This window comes from Ammodytes marinus (genome assembly GCF_949987685.1).
Source record: "Ammodytes marinus genome assembly, chromosome: 16".
NCBI lineage: Eukaryota > Metazoa > Chordata > Actinopteri > Uranoscopiformes > Ammodytidae > Ammodytes > Ammodytes marinus.
In genome coordinates this window covers 24,930,371-24,951,099 of record NC_137220.1, presented here as the reverse complement: position 1 = coordinate 24,951,099, position 20,729 = coordinate 24,930,371, and the positions used below count along the sequence as shown (strand labels likewise).

The 20,729-nt window shown below is 41.3% G+C and overlaps 1 protein-coding gene across 1 annotated transcript in view; it reads left to right on the top strand.

The window, feature by feature from the left end:
• crebbpb (CREB binding lysine acetyltransferase b) overlaps positions 1-20,729 on the top strand; it is a 45,019-nt gene that overhangs the window by 1,669 nt on the left and 22,621 nt on the right. Inside the window, exons 2-3 of the mRNA XM_080043835.1 lie at positions 9,407-9,987; positions 18,702-18,872. Of these exons, the coding sequence (XP_079899961.1) occupies positions 9,407-9,987; positions 18,702-18,872 (752 nt within the window). The remainder of the gene's footprint in view (positions 1-9,406; positions 9,988-18,701; positions 18,873-20,729) is intronic.

The window sequence follows — 20,729 nt, the reverse complement described above, 5'->3', positions numbered from 1 at the left end:
ACAACGTGTGAGCTGACAAAAAGAGTATTAGAAACACAATTGCTAGGGTCTGCGTCTTTACCTGTTCAACCTGTGGAGCAACTTTTTCCAGTTAGGGATGGGGCTGATCTGTTGGGTCTTATATGGCTGCAATCTACATATTGGATATATATATATTTAAAACAAAAAATCTAATTTAAAATGTTAAGACCATAGTTATGTGTTATAGCACACACTAATATTAGAATTAGCCATTCAAAAGTTGAGTTCTGATGTTATGCATTCAAACAGTTCAAGGCTGTTAAGATAAACCTATATGCATTTGTGTGTATTTGTTGCTCTTCTAAATTAGATTTGCTGTGTTGCTTAAGCCTTTCCTAACCTTACACATACAGTCACCAACAATCAACAAAGACATTTACAATAATTATGATATCGGACAGTGTTGTTTTCGGTCAATATCTAAAACCCAGATCCCTACAGTTAACTTGGAAGAAAAAAGAAGTTACCTCACACATTATGTGCCCAAAGCAGGTGATGGCTCGCCACCACCTCACATTTAAGCTGTGACATTGCTGGCACAAAAATGGACACCCAGTGTGAATGATGCTCTGATTTGTGTATGCTTTATTGGTTAATACAGAAATGTGTGCATAACAGAATTGCTTATTTTTCTTGTCATCAGTTAGCTTGCTTTATAATTGATTTATTCTTCAGAACAGATCTTATACATCCCCAATCCCTATGGGCTCCACGGTGGTCTTAATTGATTGTGATGCTCAATTATATTCTGGTTTTCCAAAATGAGGACAGTCAGCTCACAGGGCATGTAACAAGTTCATTATTGGAAGAAGACCCATTCTGTGTTGTGTTCATCTGTGTATGGAAGTGTTAGGGTCACACGAGAGAAAATAAATCATTATGCACTTTGAGAAAAAGTCCAAATGTCAAGAATATAGTCAAAATGTAGAGAATAAACTTGAAATACCATTTTGTGAATAAAAGTGGAAATATCGAGAATAAACTGGCAGTTCAAGACTGCGGTAAAGTCGGAATAAAACCACTTATCAGTGGGGCTTATCAGAGAGATACTTCAATTTGCCAGGGAGCATAAAGATAGGATTCTGGAGCAATGGAAAAAAGTTGTGTGGTCTGATGAGACCAGCTTGACCCTGTTCCAGAGTGATGGGTGCATCAGGGTAAGAAGAGAGGTGGATGAAGTGATGCTCCCACCACGCCTAGTGCCTACTGTACAAGCCTGTGCGGCAGTGTACTGTATGCTGTGGGGTTGCTTCAGTTGGTCAGTTCTAGGTTTTAAGAAACCTTATGTGCCAAATAAAGCTTATCAAAATGTGTTATGGCGAATATGTGCCTTAATCAAAGCTGAAGATGGTCCCACAAGATATTTGAGTGTGTGACTTTTTTTTTGGGCCGAGCAGTTTATAAGAGAGAAGGTATTGAATATATTTGGCTTCAGTGATGCATTTATTAGACGTCTCACAGCCTGCTGCAAATAGAGAACCATGTTATTAGTCTAGCTTATTGGCACAGAAGGTTCAGTCCCTCTTTCATTCAGCCAAAATGCTTGAAAAGTTATCTGGGAAAATATATTGGCAGAATAAACATGTTTTAATAACTAAATCCAAGCTTTCTGTTTCATTTAACACAACGTGTGAGCTGACAAAAAGACTATTAGAAAAACAATTGTTTATTAAACGGTCACTGCTCTCTCGTCTCACAGCCTGCTGCACATAGAGAACAATGTTATTAGTCTAGCTTATTGGACGTTTGATTTCAACACAAATGAAGTTGTAGCCCATTGTCTGCCTTACGACGATACCAAATATGCATCGTTGGTGTTTAAATTCAGGACTTTATTCTTGAAAGTGTATGTCAAGTTTATGTTTGACACTTGAATTGTCAAGTGAATGTTGCAATGGAAATTGTTATCTCCGCTAGTATGGTGTTCCATGGGGAAAAGACTCTTGCAACGTGGGTTTGTTGTGAGCACTCCGCTGCTCTGCCGCTGTGGCTCTCATTCGTAGACTCTCTATAATCCTTCACGTGATTTAATTTGCAGGTGGTAAAAGAGGTTTGTTGAATTTGAGTCTGTTGATGAAACCGTTTTGTTGCACAATTTGCAAACTACGTTTTTCTGGTCCGTGTCAGACATCTCATAGCCAAACAGGGTCCTTACTACAGAAGTCACCCCTCTTTTAGCCACAAGCTCCTCGCGCTGCTCACGCTGCTGCGGCTGCTCACGCCGCTCCATGTTTGTTTGTGTCATCCTTATTGGCGTTGACTCTGTCCGGGCCATGTGAAAGAATGCAAATCGTTGTTTAATTACGAAAAATATTAATGATCAACATTTTTATTTCGTCAGACGAAATATATCGCTGTTTCGCACAGCCCTATTTCAATCCCTTCAAACTGAAGGTATCATATTAGTGGACCCTGGCCTGCAATCACATAGAAGAGACAGAAAGCATCTCTCATGGGGAAATGGAGAAAGAAGGAGTGTTCAGTGGCTGTGTCCTCAGCACGTGATGTGTGTAATGTAAAAGACAAGATAAATAATATAAGACAGACAATAATAAATAAATAAAAGATAGGAGAGGCGGTCTTTAAGTGAAAGACTGCAACTAACGTTTATTTTCATTGTTAATTTAACTGCAGATTTTGTTTTTTGATTCATTGTCTCATTTATATAATGAAAATAATATGCATTACAGTTCCCTCTGTCTTCTGTCTGACCTGCAGTCCAAAACCCAAAGTTATTCAGTTGACGATAATGAAACGCTGAAAAACCAAAATCTGATTGGGGTGTGCGATATTCATATATGATAATATCTGAATTGTTTTAACAATGTGTAAAATGTCAAGATCAAGTATGTCATTTGTTTTGAAAACATTAAAACGCACCTATAGGCTTGGGTTGGTGCGATATTCATCATAGGGGTGTTTGATATTCATCGTCAACGATAACATTAATTGTTGTTTTAAAGCCACTACGAGTAACTTTGTCAGTTGGCGGCCCCTTTGGACAAAAGCGGTACTATTTTTACGACGCCAGCTGTCGTAAAGCTGTTTTCTAGCGCGTGCCGGCCGTGCGAGTGTCAAATGATTAGGATGCAACAGTGTTAATTTCGTAGACTAAGACTATGACAAAAAATATTCGTCTACGAACCTTTTTCACGGACGTAAACTAAATAAAAACTAAATAAAAAGGCAGATGTGATGACGAAGACTGAGACTAATTTAACTGACACTATAGTCTACGAATAGGAACTAGACGAAACTGTTAGGGCGGGACGAATGGAGAAGAGATCCAATCAGAACTACTCTTTTTGTGGGACAATTTGGGAAGAAATCCAATCAGTGCAAAGCAGCGAATGCAATCCTGTGTCAGTAAAAATCGACGGGAGACCGCGCAGGTGTGAGCGGGTGGAGTGAGCCGCTGTGCTGAAAAACTGCGGTATGATGGACAAAAATGATAGTCAGGGATATCCTGCCCGTTAACGATGTCTAGGGGAACGGCTAAGTTCCGCGATCTGTTTGTAGTAGGCTCTGTCTCGAGTTTGAATACACAGAGCCATGTGAAACTGCCGCCTCCGTCCGTTAGTTTCTGTTTTTAATCAATTCCGACGCATGGACAGCGTTCAATTAAAACCTCTAATTGTATTATCTAAAAGGCTTAGATGCAAAAGAAGTCCGAACACACACAGCGGCAGCAGTGTTGCTTAAAGGAAGGCGCAGTTGCTCAAATGTATCAGCACCTCAACTGCGTGCTGCTGCTGCTGCCCAGGGGCGGCCTTAACGATCTCGGGGCCCGTTTCAAGACCTAGTGTGGGGCCCCCCACTTTTTTAAAATATTTTCTTTGTTTAATTTTTTTTTATAAATAATGCTTGTGCCTGCTCCCCGCAAAAAGAAAAAAGATTGTGGAATCCAGTTGGTTTATAGACAGATCATGAGATAATGGAACCCCCGGGCACAGACTCTTAAAGCCCCCCTCCCCCATATCCAGTCAGGTACACTGATTTTATGTGAGATTATTACTAATGAAATAGAATACATGTTTTGTATTACAACCATTAAATCTGTGTCTGTATTGCATATTCAAACCTTAATACCATTCAATGAAGAAAAACACTTAGTCAACGAAGTCCGCTGTAGATTTAGTCAAACTAAAATCTGCTTATATTTAGTAGACTAGACTAGACTAAGACTAAAATATTTCAGATGACTAGAATAGGACTAAGACTAAATGGTGAGATATTCAAAAGACTAAGACTAAGACTAAATCAGAATTTGCTGCCAAAATTAACACTGGGATGCAATATAGTGCATGTCCGTGTGTTGAAAGTGTGACGCACTGGACTCTTTTCGGCTCCGTGAGAGTGGTTAGTGACTCTGCATCAACTAATGCCAGTCAGTGCCACACACACCTGATTGCAATGAGTTGATGCAGATATAGGCTACTAACCACTCTCACAGAGCTGAAAGATTCTGTGTCCTCACAGAAAGCGAATGAACGAGAGACGGCAGTTAGTATGGATTACGATGAGGTAATGTGTTTATGTTGTTGTAAATAATGACTATTTCAGATGAATAATGGTCATCTGATGATGGTGAAGCAAAGTAAACTTTGTTTTAGTAGGCCTACCGCTCATTCATTTAGGAGTAAACACTGCAGTCTAGTTTGCTCCCGTGAAATTGTGTACATGTTGCTTGGCAACGCCCTCGCCTCCTCCCGCCCGTCTATCACTCTCCCTTTTAGCTTTTCTTCATTGCATTTTCTTTTTTTTCTTTGATGGTTCAGCCCCGTTATCAGTCATTATGACGACAAATAACTGTCTCAAACAAGGCTCCCGCTCCCCTTCCCTCACCTGGAGGGATAGGCTTCTCAAATCGCGTTGCTGCGCTACACTGAAATCTGTGACCAATACGAATATGTGACCATAGAGCCTGCATGCGCAAACAGAAAATCGGACTGGGTGTGCGACCAGACCAAATGCAGTAATAAAAACTATATAAAAACGTCTTTCTTTGCACTGATGGTCTCTTATGCTGTTAAAGGTAATTTATGATTATCAAAGGAAACATGAGGCTGTTTAAAAGATATTGAAATGTTACTCTTAGTGGCTTTAAAGATGTGTAAAATGACAACAACGATACCGCTCATTGGCGCCAAGCTGGAATCGCCAAACTACCGCCTATATCATGACATCACACAACACCCAAGAGCTTGGTCCTGCTGCAGCATCGTGAAAGGGCCTCTTTTTGCCATGCGCCTTGCCCAGGGGCTCAGAAAACTCAGTCTAGCTCAGAGTCAAGCTGAATGTTAGCTTCCTCAGAAAAATGTAACTTATTTTACTTATTTAAAACGGTCACATTGTGCCAAAAAGTGATCGTGTGCCATAAAATGATTAAAGTCCACCATGTTAAAGCTATTGTCCAGTTACACTGTAAGTAGGGAGGGGGATCATTCATTTCTATTCATATTGATACCATTATAAAGACTCCACAATCCAAATCTTTATTGATACTTTTCTATTATTTTGTTTAAAGAGAACTGGTATTATTGCTTTAATTGCTTATAAGATGAGCATGTCATAATTCCATATTTAGGCCTACTATTTAGTTTATATTGCTGGGAAAACAAGTTTTTTTACCCGAACTGTAGGCTATTATTCAAGCTTCCTGTGAAAAACTCAAATTTCTTATTTTCTTGATGTTACATTTGAACACATCATGATGTCATTTTATTGACCTTTGCCTAATAATCATTTTACTGAGCCGACCTGAACACATCACATTTGAACCATTAGCAATTTTTTTTTAGCTAACTAGGTCTTATCCTGCAGATTTTAATATGGATTTAAAAACTATCCGATTTTTTAACTGCAGGACTTGCTACAGAGTCTCTCGTTTGTTGATCACCGCTGCATTGAATGAATGATGAGACGGTGCCGAGCCCGTCTGCAGCGGCAGCGGCTCAGCAGACAAGTTTTTTTTTTTTTTGGGAGACGGAGCGGGTTGAAGGAGTTTCTTTAAGACAGTCGAAGGTAGAACACTTTTACAGTCCATGATGCGGTCCAATGACGGAATAATACGCTGAAGTAGGCCTAATTAGATGAAGATGACCCGACTCGATATTTAAAATTACATAATGTGACCTAGCCTACTGGACTCCATAGCGGTATCGATAAGCTCAAACGTTATTGATTTCTGGGTTTTGAATATAGCGGAACCAGGTCCGTAGGATAGAGCCGGCTTTCGGAACGTAGACAGCGAAACTGCGCGCACACAGGCTGTGTGTGTGTGTGTGTAGTGTGTGTGTGAGAGAGAGATAGAGAGATCGAGTGCGAAAGAGCGACCGTGATGCTGCTGGCTGCCGCGCGCAGCTGCTCAATTGTGAATATAGCCGATCTATTTTGTGTGAGTTAGCGGGAAAAAAAAATATTTTGCAGATTGTAAAACACATGAATACATAGCCTAGACTACAGACAAACCCTCTAAAATCCACTTGCCCGTTCGGGCAACCAAAAAGCAATCTCAACTTGCCCAAACATTATTTTCAGTTGCCCCGGGCAAGCGGGCAACCGTTAGTGTCAACCACTGAGTTAGACATCAGTCGAAGAAGCTTTATTGTAGAGCACCATAAGCTGCACGTGTTTAAAACATTTCAAGTCAACCAGAGTCAGGGATCAAGGGGTGTGGTCTTTCAAACATTGCATTTTTGATCTTAATGGTTTTCGCATTTCTGGCGCCCCTATGGGTTTGGTTCGAAAAGCCTTGGGAGACATGCTATCGCACGTGTTCTGCACATATACCAATGATAACGGGACCTATGGTCAATAAGTTATGGCCAATTAACTGCTAAGCCACGCCCCTGTGTAAACGTTTTGGTCAATGGCCATGTTCTACAAGCTATCCTACTAATCTTTTACGGACATCTGTATCTTATTCCCCCGATGCTTCATGATAAATTTAAATTGTCCTCAAATTATACCCCGGTACATGGTATTACCTTTGTGTATTGGCCGTTACATACTTTTTTTAAAATTTTTACGGGAAACACTGTATTATATCGCAAAATTGTCCTCTTGAATTTCCCCAAATCCTCCTGACGCACTTATTCAAAACACTTCGTCCTCTCAGCTCGTGTTGCATTGCACACTATTTTGCCTATTATTTTCTATTGGTGGCTGTTGTTTTCATGAACACTGTTCAGTAAATTACTGCAGCCTCATCTTAACAAGTGTATTGTGCCACTAATTTTGCACATCTTGAAGTCATCATAGCTCTTATAAAGGACCATAGTAAAGTTTTACCAATACCAATGTGTGGAAAACAACCTTCCTTAGTTTTTAATATGGCTTACATTTTCCTATTTTTCGTGTACTAATTCTACCAGTCTGAAGAAAAAAATATACATAACAAATAATATAGTTATGTTACTTCACTGTACCCAGCTCTGTCCGGGGGACCTTTTCAATAGGTTGTTTCGAGTATCCGCAAAAGCACCTTGACGGGATGTCTCAAATGGGTGTGTCTCTCCACCAATGGCTCTTATATCAACATTTAAATCAATATAGGCTAGGTCTTCTTACTTAGCCTATATGGAGCGCAGAGTAAAGGTTTGGTAAGTAGCTTTAAAAAAGGATGCGGTTAGACAAGGTAGGCTAACTGAGTCGTAAATTATGGCTTTAATTAACGTGCCATCTACTAGTTAACTGCTCTGTGCCAAGGAGACGTGTGTGCAACATCTTATGATGAGTTATTGAAATGGTCCTTCATAGGCGATCCTAAAGTCTTGGGGAAAAAACAATCATCATCAATCCCTTCAAGAGCTGATGAACGATCCGTTCGCCAATCGGTACAATGCTAAGCTAAATATCTTCATCATCCCTTTGATTGACGTGCAACCAAAATGTGCTGCACACCGTCATCATCTAGTCTAGGAGGGGAAGGACAAAATCCTGGTCTCTTATACATTAAACCTCTACTGATGGTCATGTTTAGTTTTTTCAATATATAAGGTAATACCTAAACATCTCAGTCAGATAACAATTACAGTAAATAATGATTTGATTGAGGCTCACAATTGGTTAAACAAACAGGAATTCCATTATTCTCGCATTGTGACATTCAGCTAATCCCAATTGTATGCCCACAAAGTTGTTTGACTAGACACATGCACATTAATTACAACCAGTTGTTTGATTGGCTTTATTGCTAGACAAGTGTGTAAACACAGAGAATATTTGAGTCCACATGAGGCTTGCTCCTTCATGACGCGTTTGTAAAGACCTACCAGTGGAAACGGGCTACCGTCGTTTAGCTGCTGGATTGAGCAAGTGACGGCTGTATGTGTGCAAACAGAGCCATAGCAATAACTGTCTAACTAACCACATAATCTATCTTTGAATTGAGACACAGGCCTCAGGTCCTGGTTATTCTTCATTATAGTAATCAGGGCTCTAGATGAACTTTTTCAGTTTTAGCACTGGTCAAGGCGGTCTTTTGCAGTAGCCTAATGTAGGGACCAACAGTGAAATCTGTATTCTCTATTATAAATAATTTTACCAGTTTTTTCTGAGATTGTTTGACATCACTCCTATTAAAGCTGGAGAATATGATATCTGATTGGTCAAAGTTAACATGAGTTGACACTTTTACCAATCAGAGCGAGGCTCAGATTCTCTGTTCTTATTGGCTGTTGGGACTGTCCATTCACTTTGGCACGACTTTGTTGGTGTAGAGCGTGTCAGGGAGGGACGGGACCAAAGAGAACAAGTGGAGCGGTTGAGGTATTTTAATTCAAATCTCTATCCCAACTGCCATTTTCTCCCCAAATCCTCCACCCCAGCTTTAACTGGGTGCAGGCCACGTCTTTTGTACAAGTTGGATTCACAATCAACCAGTTATTTTTCCATTAGTGTGATCTGTGATAATTATTTAGTCCTATATACAAGTACGCAAATTGTGGCCGTGCTGAAAAGGTAAATAAGCGCAGAAAATAAACAGAACATTAATGAAATTACAGAGCAAATCACACGTCTATGCCAAGGTCCTTCACGCGCAGGTGCGAGTGTGCCTGTGTCAGACAACTCAGATTTGACAAGCACAACTGCTACACGCCAAGCCCAGTGTCTAGGGCGAGGTTACTTAAGTTGGAGTTTTTTTGATCAAGTTTTCATAGATGATATAAGGTGGCAATAAATGGAAGCTTAAACATAACAGTAGCAGGCATTGCATAGAAAGCTGAGCCTTCAGTGTATAAGGTTAACCCATTAAGACCTGAATCAAAGTATGCATGTTTTTACCTTGGTTCTGTACTTGGTTTTTCTGAGCTTGGTGGTTAACAGCTTTTTTGTTGCTGTCGGTAATGTCAGCTAATTCTTATTTCTCTTCCTCTTTTAGATCTCGTGTCACTGTTTGACCTGGAAAATGACCTTCCAGATGAGCTCATCCCTAATGGAGACTTGGGAATGGGAATGTCCTCTATTGTCCCTGATGCAGCCGCCAAACACAAGCAGCTGTCGGAGCTCCTGCGACCAGGAAGCTCCTCCATCTTGGGAGGTGGTCTCAACTCTGCCAGCCCACAACAGGGAGGCATGGTGGGAAGCCAGCTGGGTGCTGTGCTTGGTAAAAGTACAATGGGGCAGGGCTCTACCAATCACCAGTCTCCCCAGGCCCAGAAAGGAGGTGCAGCTTCTGGACAAGGCAATGGGAGCATGGGTTTCAACCAGGCCATGTTGAACAGCGGGCAGGGTCATGGTGTCATGGGCCAGACAGGACAAGTGATGAATGGGGTTCTGGGAACGGCAGGCCGGGGAAGACCTGGGCCTGGCATGCAGTACCAGAGCCAAGGCATGCAGGGGGCACAAGTGGGTGCTGGACTGGGTGTAGGGAGTGTACTGGCAGAGACTCTAACACAAGGAGGACCACAGATGGGCGCACACAACGCGATGAATGCTCAACAAGCTGGAAACATGAATAAGGTGAGGTTCAATATTCATCTCAACCCCACAAGTTACCAGTTATCTCAGTAAAGTACAAGATAGCACAAAGCAAGGAAGTTAATGTCATACAGACATTCACTCTACGCGTAAAGAAAGCTTTCTTTTTAGCTCGTTCGAAACAGTTAGCTGTTAGCTGCGGAACTAGCGTGCCACTTGTGAGTCAAGCGTTCATTAATTTCTACTCTGTGGAAGGACATATTTATATGGCCTTTCGTGTTCTACATATTCATGTTTGTGAAGGTTGATCAGGTGTATTAATAGAGTTTAGGCTATTTACTTTTAAAGGTTTAATGGCACTTAAGACACGGCTCCAGAGTGCGCCTAAAAATCTGTGGAATTTTCTGTGTTTGTTGGCAGAATTTATTACATAAAATATGTAGGGCCCTATGAAATCCGTTTAATTTTTTTCCAAATTCCGTTTTATTTTTTGACATTCGTTTTTTTCCGTTTTAATCTCTTGACTTCCATTTTGACAATTAACACTCATTTAATCATCAAAACAAGTGTCTAATTAATGCGAACAAATAATATTCTAACAATTTAATCAGATATAAGACTACATTTAAAGTACATCACAACATTGCACTGTTTTTAGTGCTTCAAATAAAAACAACTAGGCTACATGACTGTAAAACGAAAAAACAGATTTGTTCGGTATAACAGAAAATAAAGCCATTCATTTTGTCCTTCAAGTAAAACATTAAATCATTTTTTTTGCATAAATAATAAAGTCCTTATTAGGGCTGGGCGATATGGACCAAATCTTATATCACGATATAGGTAATTTTATATCACGATATGGATATATATCACGATATAGTATTTTTCCTTAAAATTCAATGGATTACAATAACCGTACTGATCACATTAGATTATTTAAATTTTTGCTTGGAACTTAAATTTCCATACAAAAGAGAAACTGGTGCAAAATACCACACCAGTCTGGCTTTAGTCAGTCAGCGCAAAATAAAAATGACAGCATCAACCAAAGAGCCTACATTTTCCAATTGATAGTAGCCTATATCAAAATAATGAAAGACTTGAATTTTCCTGCAGTATTTGCTCATCTTCATTTAAAAAAGCTGTCAAAATTAACTAATGAGCAAATGTCTGGTAATACTTTAACTCCAGCTTCAACACAAATAATATTTTCAAGTTTGACATTTTAAAGTTACATAAAACCATTACAACAATAACAGCACGGGGGTGAAGCCCCGAGTAGGCTAAAGATGTCATTATTAGCCAGCTAGCTCACGAGAGCTAACCCATGTAGTTTGCGGCTTAAAACAAGCCAACTCTGCGTCACGGCAACAGCACGCTGAAGCAGCAAGCAAGTTTCCTTTGCCCAATGACATTTTTGACCGTTAAAACCAGCTGCTCTGCCACCGTGACACGGAGTTGGTTTGTTAACTTTAGTGACGGCGCACCGAAGCTAGAGCAACAGATGAGGCTTCTTCTGTTGCGGGTAGAGAAGCTGTATTGCAGCCCAGAACTCGGCTGCAGAGCCCCTGTGTGGCGCGGCGGTGTAACTGCAGTGTAACTGTAGGGACTCGGAGGGACAGCTGCCTCCCGCTCCATATATGCTCCCGCCACATTAACTTCTTTTCTCCGCGATATAAACGGTATGGCCAAATCTCTCCCGGTAGACACTTTCATATCGTCCACGATATGATATCGTCATATCGCCCAGCCCTAGTCCTTATAAACTTTTCAAGTAGCTGGACTAGAGTGAATACTGGACAGGCTATATAGGTCCATGGCTTTTACATGTGGGACAGCGCTTCACCCAACAGCAGGCTGCAACACCAACCTACAGTCTGTTGTGTGACGAAGAGCTAATTAACATTAGCATCAGCGTTAGCCGACATCACTGCAACAGCTGAATAATGTAACACATAAACACAAGTTACACTAGGCTACATGAAAACAACGGGCTGTAGACGCTAGAGTTATAATTGCGTGTAAGGAAACATTGTTGAGACTGGAATTTCGTACCGCAGCGTCCGTTCCATAATACAACAACACTCCCTTTAGCAATGGCTGAATATAAGACTTTCCTGTGCTGTGTATCTGCGGGAGCGAGTGGCAATAATAACTTCAAAACAGTAAACGTTTAACATCATTACGTGCTTTTAGATGCTTTAATCATATGCCGAATATATAAACAGACCATATTATTAACAATAAATTAAGTTATGTACATGCCAGAGTTACGTTTATGGATACATTAGTAAGTAAATTGAATAGACAGATTTGTGAAAGGGGTTTGGTGCTGTGTGTTACTGCAGCCAGGCTCTACTTTTCAAGGCAGTATTTTGGTCTTTAGATGTCGCCAAACCAACATTTCTCCCTAGTTCTGCTTTAATTACAACCGTGTTGTATCCCTTTGCCTTGGAAACTGAATTTCACCAAAATAATGGCGAATTCCTTGACATTCCGTGTTAACAGTAGATTCCGTTTTTATTGCCCGATTCCGTCCGCGTTTTCGTTATCGCGAAAAATCATAGTGCCCTAAAGATGTGTAGGAACCCAACAAATAAATACCACACAATCAATATTTTATTACCTTACTTATGTTGCATAGACATGGAATCTGGCAAATGGTAGACGGCAAACTGGATGTCATTAAAGTGGACAAGAGTGTGTCAGTAAAATTTAGACGGAAGCAACAAAAGTTATAGTACATATTTAACAATAAATTTAATTCTTTATTTGCCAGTCTCCGTGTCTTTAACAACCCGGATGTTACGTGGCTCTTGAAATGCATCGTGGAACTCGAATTAATCAATAAACATACGTTATGGAGGGAATCTAGCATTACGTTTGGGAGGAATTTAACATTTGTTATAATCACTTGTGTTTAGTAAGCTTTTCTTTTGCCGTCCTGCCATTCCGTCGGATTTTCTCTCTTTCTTTGCCGGTACTGAGTTGTCAACTGCCGTTTGCAATGTACAATCTCCGTGATTATGAATGCAGTATTATCCATAGCAGTCTTTAGCTGTTTTTTACTGTCACAAACCAACACTTGAAGTTTCCAGTGTAGGAGAGCCTTTTATCTCTATCTGCTTAAAGGTAACTTTATTTGTACCCAAGGGTAGATTTGGTTGCTGTTAAGTAGAATTGGCTGCTTACACACACACACACACACACACACACACACACACACGCAGAAAACATTTACGACATTGACAGACAGTGACAACAGTGTTTGACTTTTCACTCAGAAACAATAGCATAAGGGGAGTTTATCTAACTTAAAGCAGGGCTGTACGCTTATTTTTTTAGGTGGTAGCACTGGTGCTAGCAAGCCAAAAAAATCAGTAGCACAAAAATAAATTTGGTAGCACAGAAAGTATGTTCGAAAACTTGCATAACCTTAACCCTTGCATTTCGCTCTAATTACCTTTGAGGCTGTCATCTTGGTCTAATTTGAGATTCACAATTAATATTATATCCTAGTGTGTGCAGTAATAATTGTAGAAAAATTAATAGGGTTGCACTGATTGCAATTTAGACAAAAGAATCTAACCTGCCAATTGCAATTTTTTGCTGATTCAGAATTATTTCTCCCCATAAGAATATAAAAATAATATCTGTATCTATATATTTTTTTGTATATATAATTATTATATTAATAATAATAACAAAAATAGAAAATGTCCTTCTGTTAATTAAAACCAAACTTTAAAACATTAAACATAGCTTGTTAAATGAATAAGTATACATATTGGTAAAATGTAGGATAAATTAAATTGGTTGTTGTGAATGTGCTGAGAGTAGTTCTTCAGTGGCTTATTTCAAACTCTCTGCAGCTGAATGAGTTGCCTTTGTAGCTAGAGCACTGCAAGCTGAAGCGCTAACTTCCTGTTTTACCGGCTTCAGAATAAAAGTCAACTCATGTTTGGCTAGTAACAGGCTTTTAATGTGAAGGCGCACAGGAAATGTTCTGCTTGCACACGCGCTAACTTAACTGCGGTAATGTAAAGAGCCGTCTCCTTCCGGTTATATCGCCGCACAAGCACAGATCCAGAGCGCACATCTTTCACCAGCCAAAGACTACATTTACCCGCATTTGGAGATAGTTATTGAAGAGCCCTCTAAGCAGTGTTGTGCATCTGCTCATTAGCACTAGTGCGAGTGGACTTGTATTCATCATCGCACGTGATCAATTCCAGTAGCAAATGCGATCAAAACTGTCGCACTGTACAGCCCTGCTTAAAGACCAACCCTGTTGTGAATTTCTCTAGAAAATGGGCTGATGGGGTTGTCAAAATGCATCAATCTTCTTAAAACTTAAAACATATATGCTTCTATGTCACCGGCATTGTGTTTGAAAGGAGATGAGGAAATAGTCCCAAACAGATTTGACCCTGGTCGTGAGTAGTGTTTATGTGTTAGCCTGTGGTTGGAAGATAAAACGATAGTATCTGGCACACGTCCTATTTACCTTGCAGAGTTGTCAACAGAGAAACATGCTGCCGAAATGTTTGAGAAGGTTGCGTGTTGTGAGAAATGTAACTGGCTTTACTATTGCATTGAAAGAAAGAACATTTATGTGTGTTCAGATGTACAACAGCGATATATCAACGAACATCTACCCTATTTCTGTCCATCAAGACTGTGCGCTTCTCAAACAAAATGGAAAGGTTACGGTATAGCCAAACATTGATAACATTTTTAAGCTTACAAATTCACCGTTTCACTGATTAGGGAACAAGAGCTGCATTTAGACTGTTGGTTTGGATGGCCATTTAGAATGTTTTCTTTAACCGGTTAACCACAAGAATTAACGGTTATTAACCGGTTAACCGTTAAGATTTAATGTAGCCTATTTATAGTGAAATACATGAAACATTATAGCAGGGCTCCCAAACTTTTTTTGTTCCAAGGACCTGCATATTCATTTAAAAACAATTCAGGGACCAGTAGCCAATTTAAATGCCTACATTTTGACATTCACACGGCACCTTGTCTGTTGTGAAAAGAGGTCTAGTATGCGAATGTAGGAGCAGAAAGTGAAATAAGTGACTGAAAAGGGACATTTACACACACACACACACACACACACACACACACACACACACACACAGGCTTAGGGGATGGGTAGCCTACCGAAACCCGGTGCTAAGTAGTTGCCCCGTGCTGAGCACGGGGCAACATTTTGAAAGGCCGTAGTATTGATAAGCTCCAACCAGGGTGGGAAATTAGCACCCGCCACCCGGCGGGTATTTTTTCAAATTGGCGGGTGACTTTGCCATGTCTACCCGCCACAGTGGCGGGTGGATTTTTTCAAAATATACTACAACGTGTTCACGGTTTCAAGCGCTGTGTACAGAAACATAGAAGCTCTCCCGGGCTTTGGGCTTTGCCTCGGAGCATTAGTTTACGTCACACAAACGTGGCAGCCGCCCATTGGTGCACAGGTGTATGTCTGACCTAACCAACCAAACCTTTGATTGGTCCAAGACTCTCCCAGAGCATCATGGGAAATCATTTGCCGCGAGCATCGAAGCTAACCTTCTTAATACATCCATGCAGTGTTGCCAACTTAGCGATTTTGTCGCTATATTTAGCTACTTTTCAGCCCCCCTGGCGACTTTTTTTTCAAAACAGCGACAAGCGACAAATCTAGCTTTTTTTCTGCTGTAATTGGTGACTTTTTCGCCGAAGCAAATATCACTTTTAACTAGTGGTGGGCCGTTATCGGCGTTAACGTGCTGCGTTAACGCCAGACTCTTATCGGCGATAAAAAAAATATCGCCGTTAATCTCTTATTCCACCTCCTGTTCGGCTCAGGGGAGATAATAATAGCCGGGGGCCGTTGTTGACACTTGAGGAGCCTTTATTCTCTCACACACCCGCCGCTCTCTCTCTCCATCACTTGCCCACGACACAATCGGGTATTGGAACGCAGGGTGGGTGTGTGTGGCCACCGGTCGCCACGTGACTATAAGTTTCCAAGTTTTAAACACTTCTATCTCTTCAACGTCAACGTCACCGTACCCGAATCCTAAATATCCCCATAGCAGACGCTATATTTCATCGGGGGGGAAACTTTGTTTTGCGCCACAGTTCGGCCGTAATGCTGCTGCACACATACACACACACACACAGACACAGGCGCACACACACACGCTGCATGACAGAGACGAGGGGCGCTACCAAAAAGACGAGAGGAGCGGTTGGAGCAGTTGGAGCGTTTAGAGACACATGCGTGCACATTTATTTACATAAAATCGCAATCGCAGTCATTTGTGCAGTTATGTAAAATGTTTCACTAAGGAAAATTACAGAAAAAGTAACGCACAGTGACTTTGATGAGTAACTTTAATCTGATTACTGGTTTGGAGATAGTAACGCGTTAGATTACTTGTTACTGAAAAAAGAGGTCCGATGCCGGTAACGCGTTACTAAGTAACATCTTGTTGAACATTATTTATTTTCATCACCAATTATCATAGTAGAACAGCTTCCTCAAGCAGTTTGTGATGCATGTTGGAAACAGGAGATGAGCCCCTGGTCTGATGCGCCACCTGGTTTGAGAAACACGTTCTCAAAGACTTACTTTGAGTCATTATTTAGGGAGCACACACATATTATGAATGAATTCAAATGAGCCATTTTAATCTAGATTAATCTAGATTAATTCCAAAATTAATCTAGATTAATCTAGATTAAAAAAATTAATCTATGCCCACCTCTACTTTTAACGCTTCTCAACGAGCAGCGGGAGCCTCCCGGCCCGTCCCCCGTCACAGAGCACTGACAGGCGCCCGGTCCTCGCGCAGCAGCCCCTCCCAGCTGCGGTCAGAGCAGGAGATACACCTCTCCGCTCGTGTTCCGTTAGCATCACTATTAGCAGTTAGCAGCTTTTCCCACCTCTTCTACAGTCTACGAGTAGTGCAATTCAAAATGTTATGCAGTGCTTGAAAAAGGTGGCAGGTAAAAAATAAAAGTGACTGGTAAAATTTGGCATCCACCCGCCACTGTGGCAGGTGGGCAAAAAAGTTAATTTCCCACCCTGGCTCCAACGTTATCAGTACTGCACAACGGTACGTTACGCTTTTGTTTATGACAGATTTTCGCTATTGATCCTCGCACACAAGCATGGCAGACCTCTCTGTGCAGGAGGCGGGCACTCACTGCCTGTCTGTCACTCTCTCACACTCACTGAGACGGTGATAGATGCAGAACAGCATCCACCTCAAGAGGGCTAATGCTAGCGCTATGTTAAGCTAGCGGGAACCCACGCTGTTAATTAAATTATACAAACATATGACACGGGAGTGTTGTGACCACAAGTTGTGACTGGCTATCTTTCTGGGAGCGTACCATGGACCTATTATATAGTTGAGAGTAGCCTACACGACTCTTTTCATTCTTTACCGACAGTTGGCATTCTTACATCCGGTTTAGCGATATCAAAATAAGAGTCCGGATTTCAGAGAAATTAAGATGATTTAACCTTTAGTATTAACCGGTTAAAGATCTTTTTAACGGTTAACCAGTTAACCATGGACATCCCTAGGTTCGACGCATTGTTGCAATATCAGAAGTTGGTCCATCAAACATTCAAACGGACATGATGCTTTGAACCCCTAAGCTGCAAAGAGTATTGGAAATAAGGTATTGGTGTCCTTCCACCATATAAGATAGACATTAAGTACAGGTGAATAATATAACTGTATACTTAACTGCTGTCAGAGGTTTTTGTTGCTGCTCCTCGTTCTCTTTCTTTTCCCCCGTTTTAGTTTTGATTTGCTCTCTCATTTTCTCTCTGGCATATACTGTCTCTCTCTGGGCCTTTGGCTTTGATAATGGAGCCGTAAGTCAAGTGTATAGAACTCTGTAGGCTTCTTGTGCGATGTTACTGTCCTCTAGAAGGGTGACACTCCTCCGTAAGAGGTGCGGATCATCCAGCGAGAGAACCCTTGTGTGAGAGGAGGATGAGGCTGTGCTCATGTCTGAATGGGAGGGAGGCAGCAGGCAAGCATCTGTGTGTTTCTGTGCAGCGGAGGGGGAGGGGCAGGCAGGCAGCAGCACAGCGCTCTGCTCAGCTGTAAAACAAGCTGGTTTTTCCTCTGTGTGTCTCTCTCTCTCTCTCCGCTGGGCTGGGCTTGCTCTGTCTGCCAGTGGGAAACCGGGAGGCAAGGCTGTCTGCCGCTCTGGACACCGTGGAGAAAGGCAGCGTACAGATGCATGAAATACTTGATGACTTCTCAGGACCTCCCAGCAAAACTGAACAATTCCTTCTTTGAGGCTGGTTATTGTCAATTCAGTTTCAAGAGCATTTGGACTAACATTGATTAGCTATAAGCTCTTTGATAGCAGTCCGTTAACTTGTTGTTAACTTGTGAACTAGAGGCTTCCGATTACCCTGATGAATGATTAAAGCGTTGAATCAGAATCAAGTTAATTGGCAGGTACATTTTCATACACAAGGAATTTTAACTTGGTATATTTGTCCATACAATAAACATGGAGAATGTATGTGTGGACATAGGTGTGCGACATGTTTCATTTTGATTGACGTGCGCTAAAGCCTGCACTGATCTCCGTCTCGCTATGTGTTACAGTTACCATGTGCATTTACATACAAACTTTCAGTACACGCAGGTAAAGGATTGATAGCTGTGATGGTATGCTGCGTGCACATTTCTCTGACCGCCCTCTGCCCTGGTTGTCCACTATAGATGGGGATGTCAGGAGCTCCGTTTGGCCAGCAGCAGTATGGTCAGGCTGGGGTGCAGCAGATGGGGGCAGCGGGGGTCAACGCCCAACAACTCCAGAACAAGGCCGCCCTCTCCAACAACCTGCCCCAATTCCCTGCTGACCTGAAGGGAGCTGGGAGTGTGCCAAACATGGTGAGTGTAACTCAGATATTTTAAAGGTAAAATGTGGATGTCCATTTTGTTTGAGGTAAATTTAGTGAAAACTTATTCCCTACACAAATCCCAAATGTACAGTGTTGTATCGGGCAGTAAATGCATACAATTTCAAACAAAAACATAAATGAGCAAAGGGGCATTGGTACTGTAATTTGCTTCTGTATGATACTCAAGGCTACAGAACATTTTTTGGATATGGTGTTCTCTAAACATTTCCTTCACATGCTAGCTCATCTGCAGACATGAGCACTAGGGATGCAAGTAGCGACTAATTTCTTCCACATTTAAACAGAAGTTTTAATTTAGACTAGTTGAATACTGTAATAAAAAAACTGTGAGAAAACCAAGCACAATGTTAACGTTTTTGGAGCCCTTCAGTCTTCACATTCTGACAGAGAATAACCAAGCCGTTAATGTAAATGCTGCTGTAATGTGCAGCCGCTGTTTATTAATAAGATAACGGCCCATCACCACACAGCTACCAGATGGATTTACAGACATCGATCGCTCCGTCAAGTAATCCAAGTCAGAGCGTTTTATATGCTCAGAGATTGTTATTTTCAGTGTCTTTTATAACGATTCTTGTTAAACGTTAGTGTAGGCTACTGTTTGCTTATCGCCGGGCCGCCGAGTCTCGCTGTGTATTGTTTGGGGTTTGTCCCCACTAGGGATGTTACGATATGAAATTCTAGGTACGATATGATATTGCACTCACGTCCTACGCCTGTTTCCCTTTTATAAATCACAATCGGCTCCAAATTTGGCGCGGGCTTCATGTCACGCCCATAATTACCCATAAGTAGTCATCGAAACGCCCCAAATTAATATTTATTCACCGAAGTCATGAAGGTGATCGTGGCAGAAGTCATGAAGATATATTGTATCTGTTCCAGTGCATCTGCTCGCGAAAGTATGGACGCCTACAAGCTTTCTCATCCAAATAACTAAACGTTAGGCTCTAGCAAGTTACCGTTGCCAGGTACCGGTAGATCCATAGACTACAATATGTAGTGAAGTCGGAAATTTCCGAGTTCCCAGTACAACTAGAACACACCGCCAGAAGCCGGCTCATGACATGAGTCATGTGTCACGACCAAACGTTATGCGATTGGTTGGCTGATCCAGAGTGGCACTGGGCAGATCCAATAGTTTTAAACTTCAACAGACACCCGCCTTCAAGTGAGTGAACGTTTGCCAAATAGAGCAGTTGCAGACCTTCTGTACAAATGAAATGAAGTACGATGGTCTGGTTGGACCAGGCTATGTCTGCCTAGCTGAGGCATCGAAAACAGCATCAAACTTAATTTGTAATGGGCTACGCTGTTCACTTTAAGGATGAATCCCATAACATGCAGGTATTGTCTAATAACAACAGACGTTATTTCAATGTTTTTTTGCAATAACATATCTACGTTTATATGTATGATCCTGAATGGTTACTTTTGCCACTCCATGGAGTGAAATCAATCAATCAGGGGATTCTTTATTCATTGTAAGAAGTGTTTTATCCACATTTGAAAAGGCACTCCGTATACAGTCATATGAAAAAGTTTGGGAACCCCTCTCAGCCGGCATTATAATCATCAGTCACAAAGTTGAAGTTGCCCAGGGGTTGGATATTCCAACAAGACAATGACCCTTAACACAGTTCAAATTCCTGCAGAGGGAAAAGTACAATGTTCTGATATGGCCGTCGCAGTCCAATGACTTGAATATCATCGAAAATCTATGGGATGATTTGAAGCGGGCGTTCCATGCTCGGCAGCCATCACATTTAACTGAACTGGATCGCTTTAGTATGTAAGAATGTTCAAAATACCTCCATCCAGGATC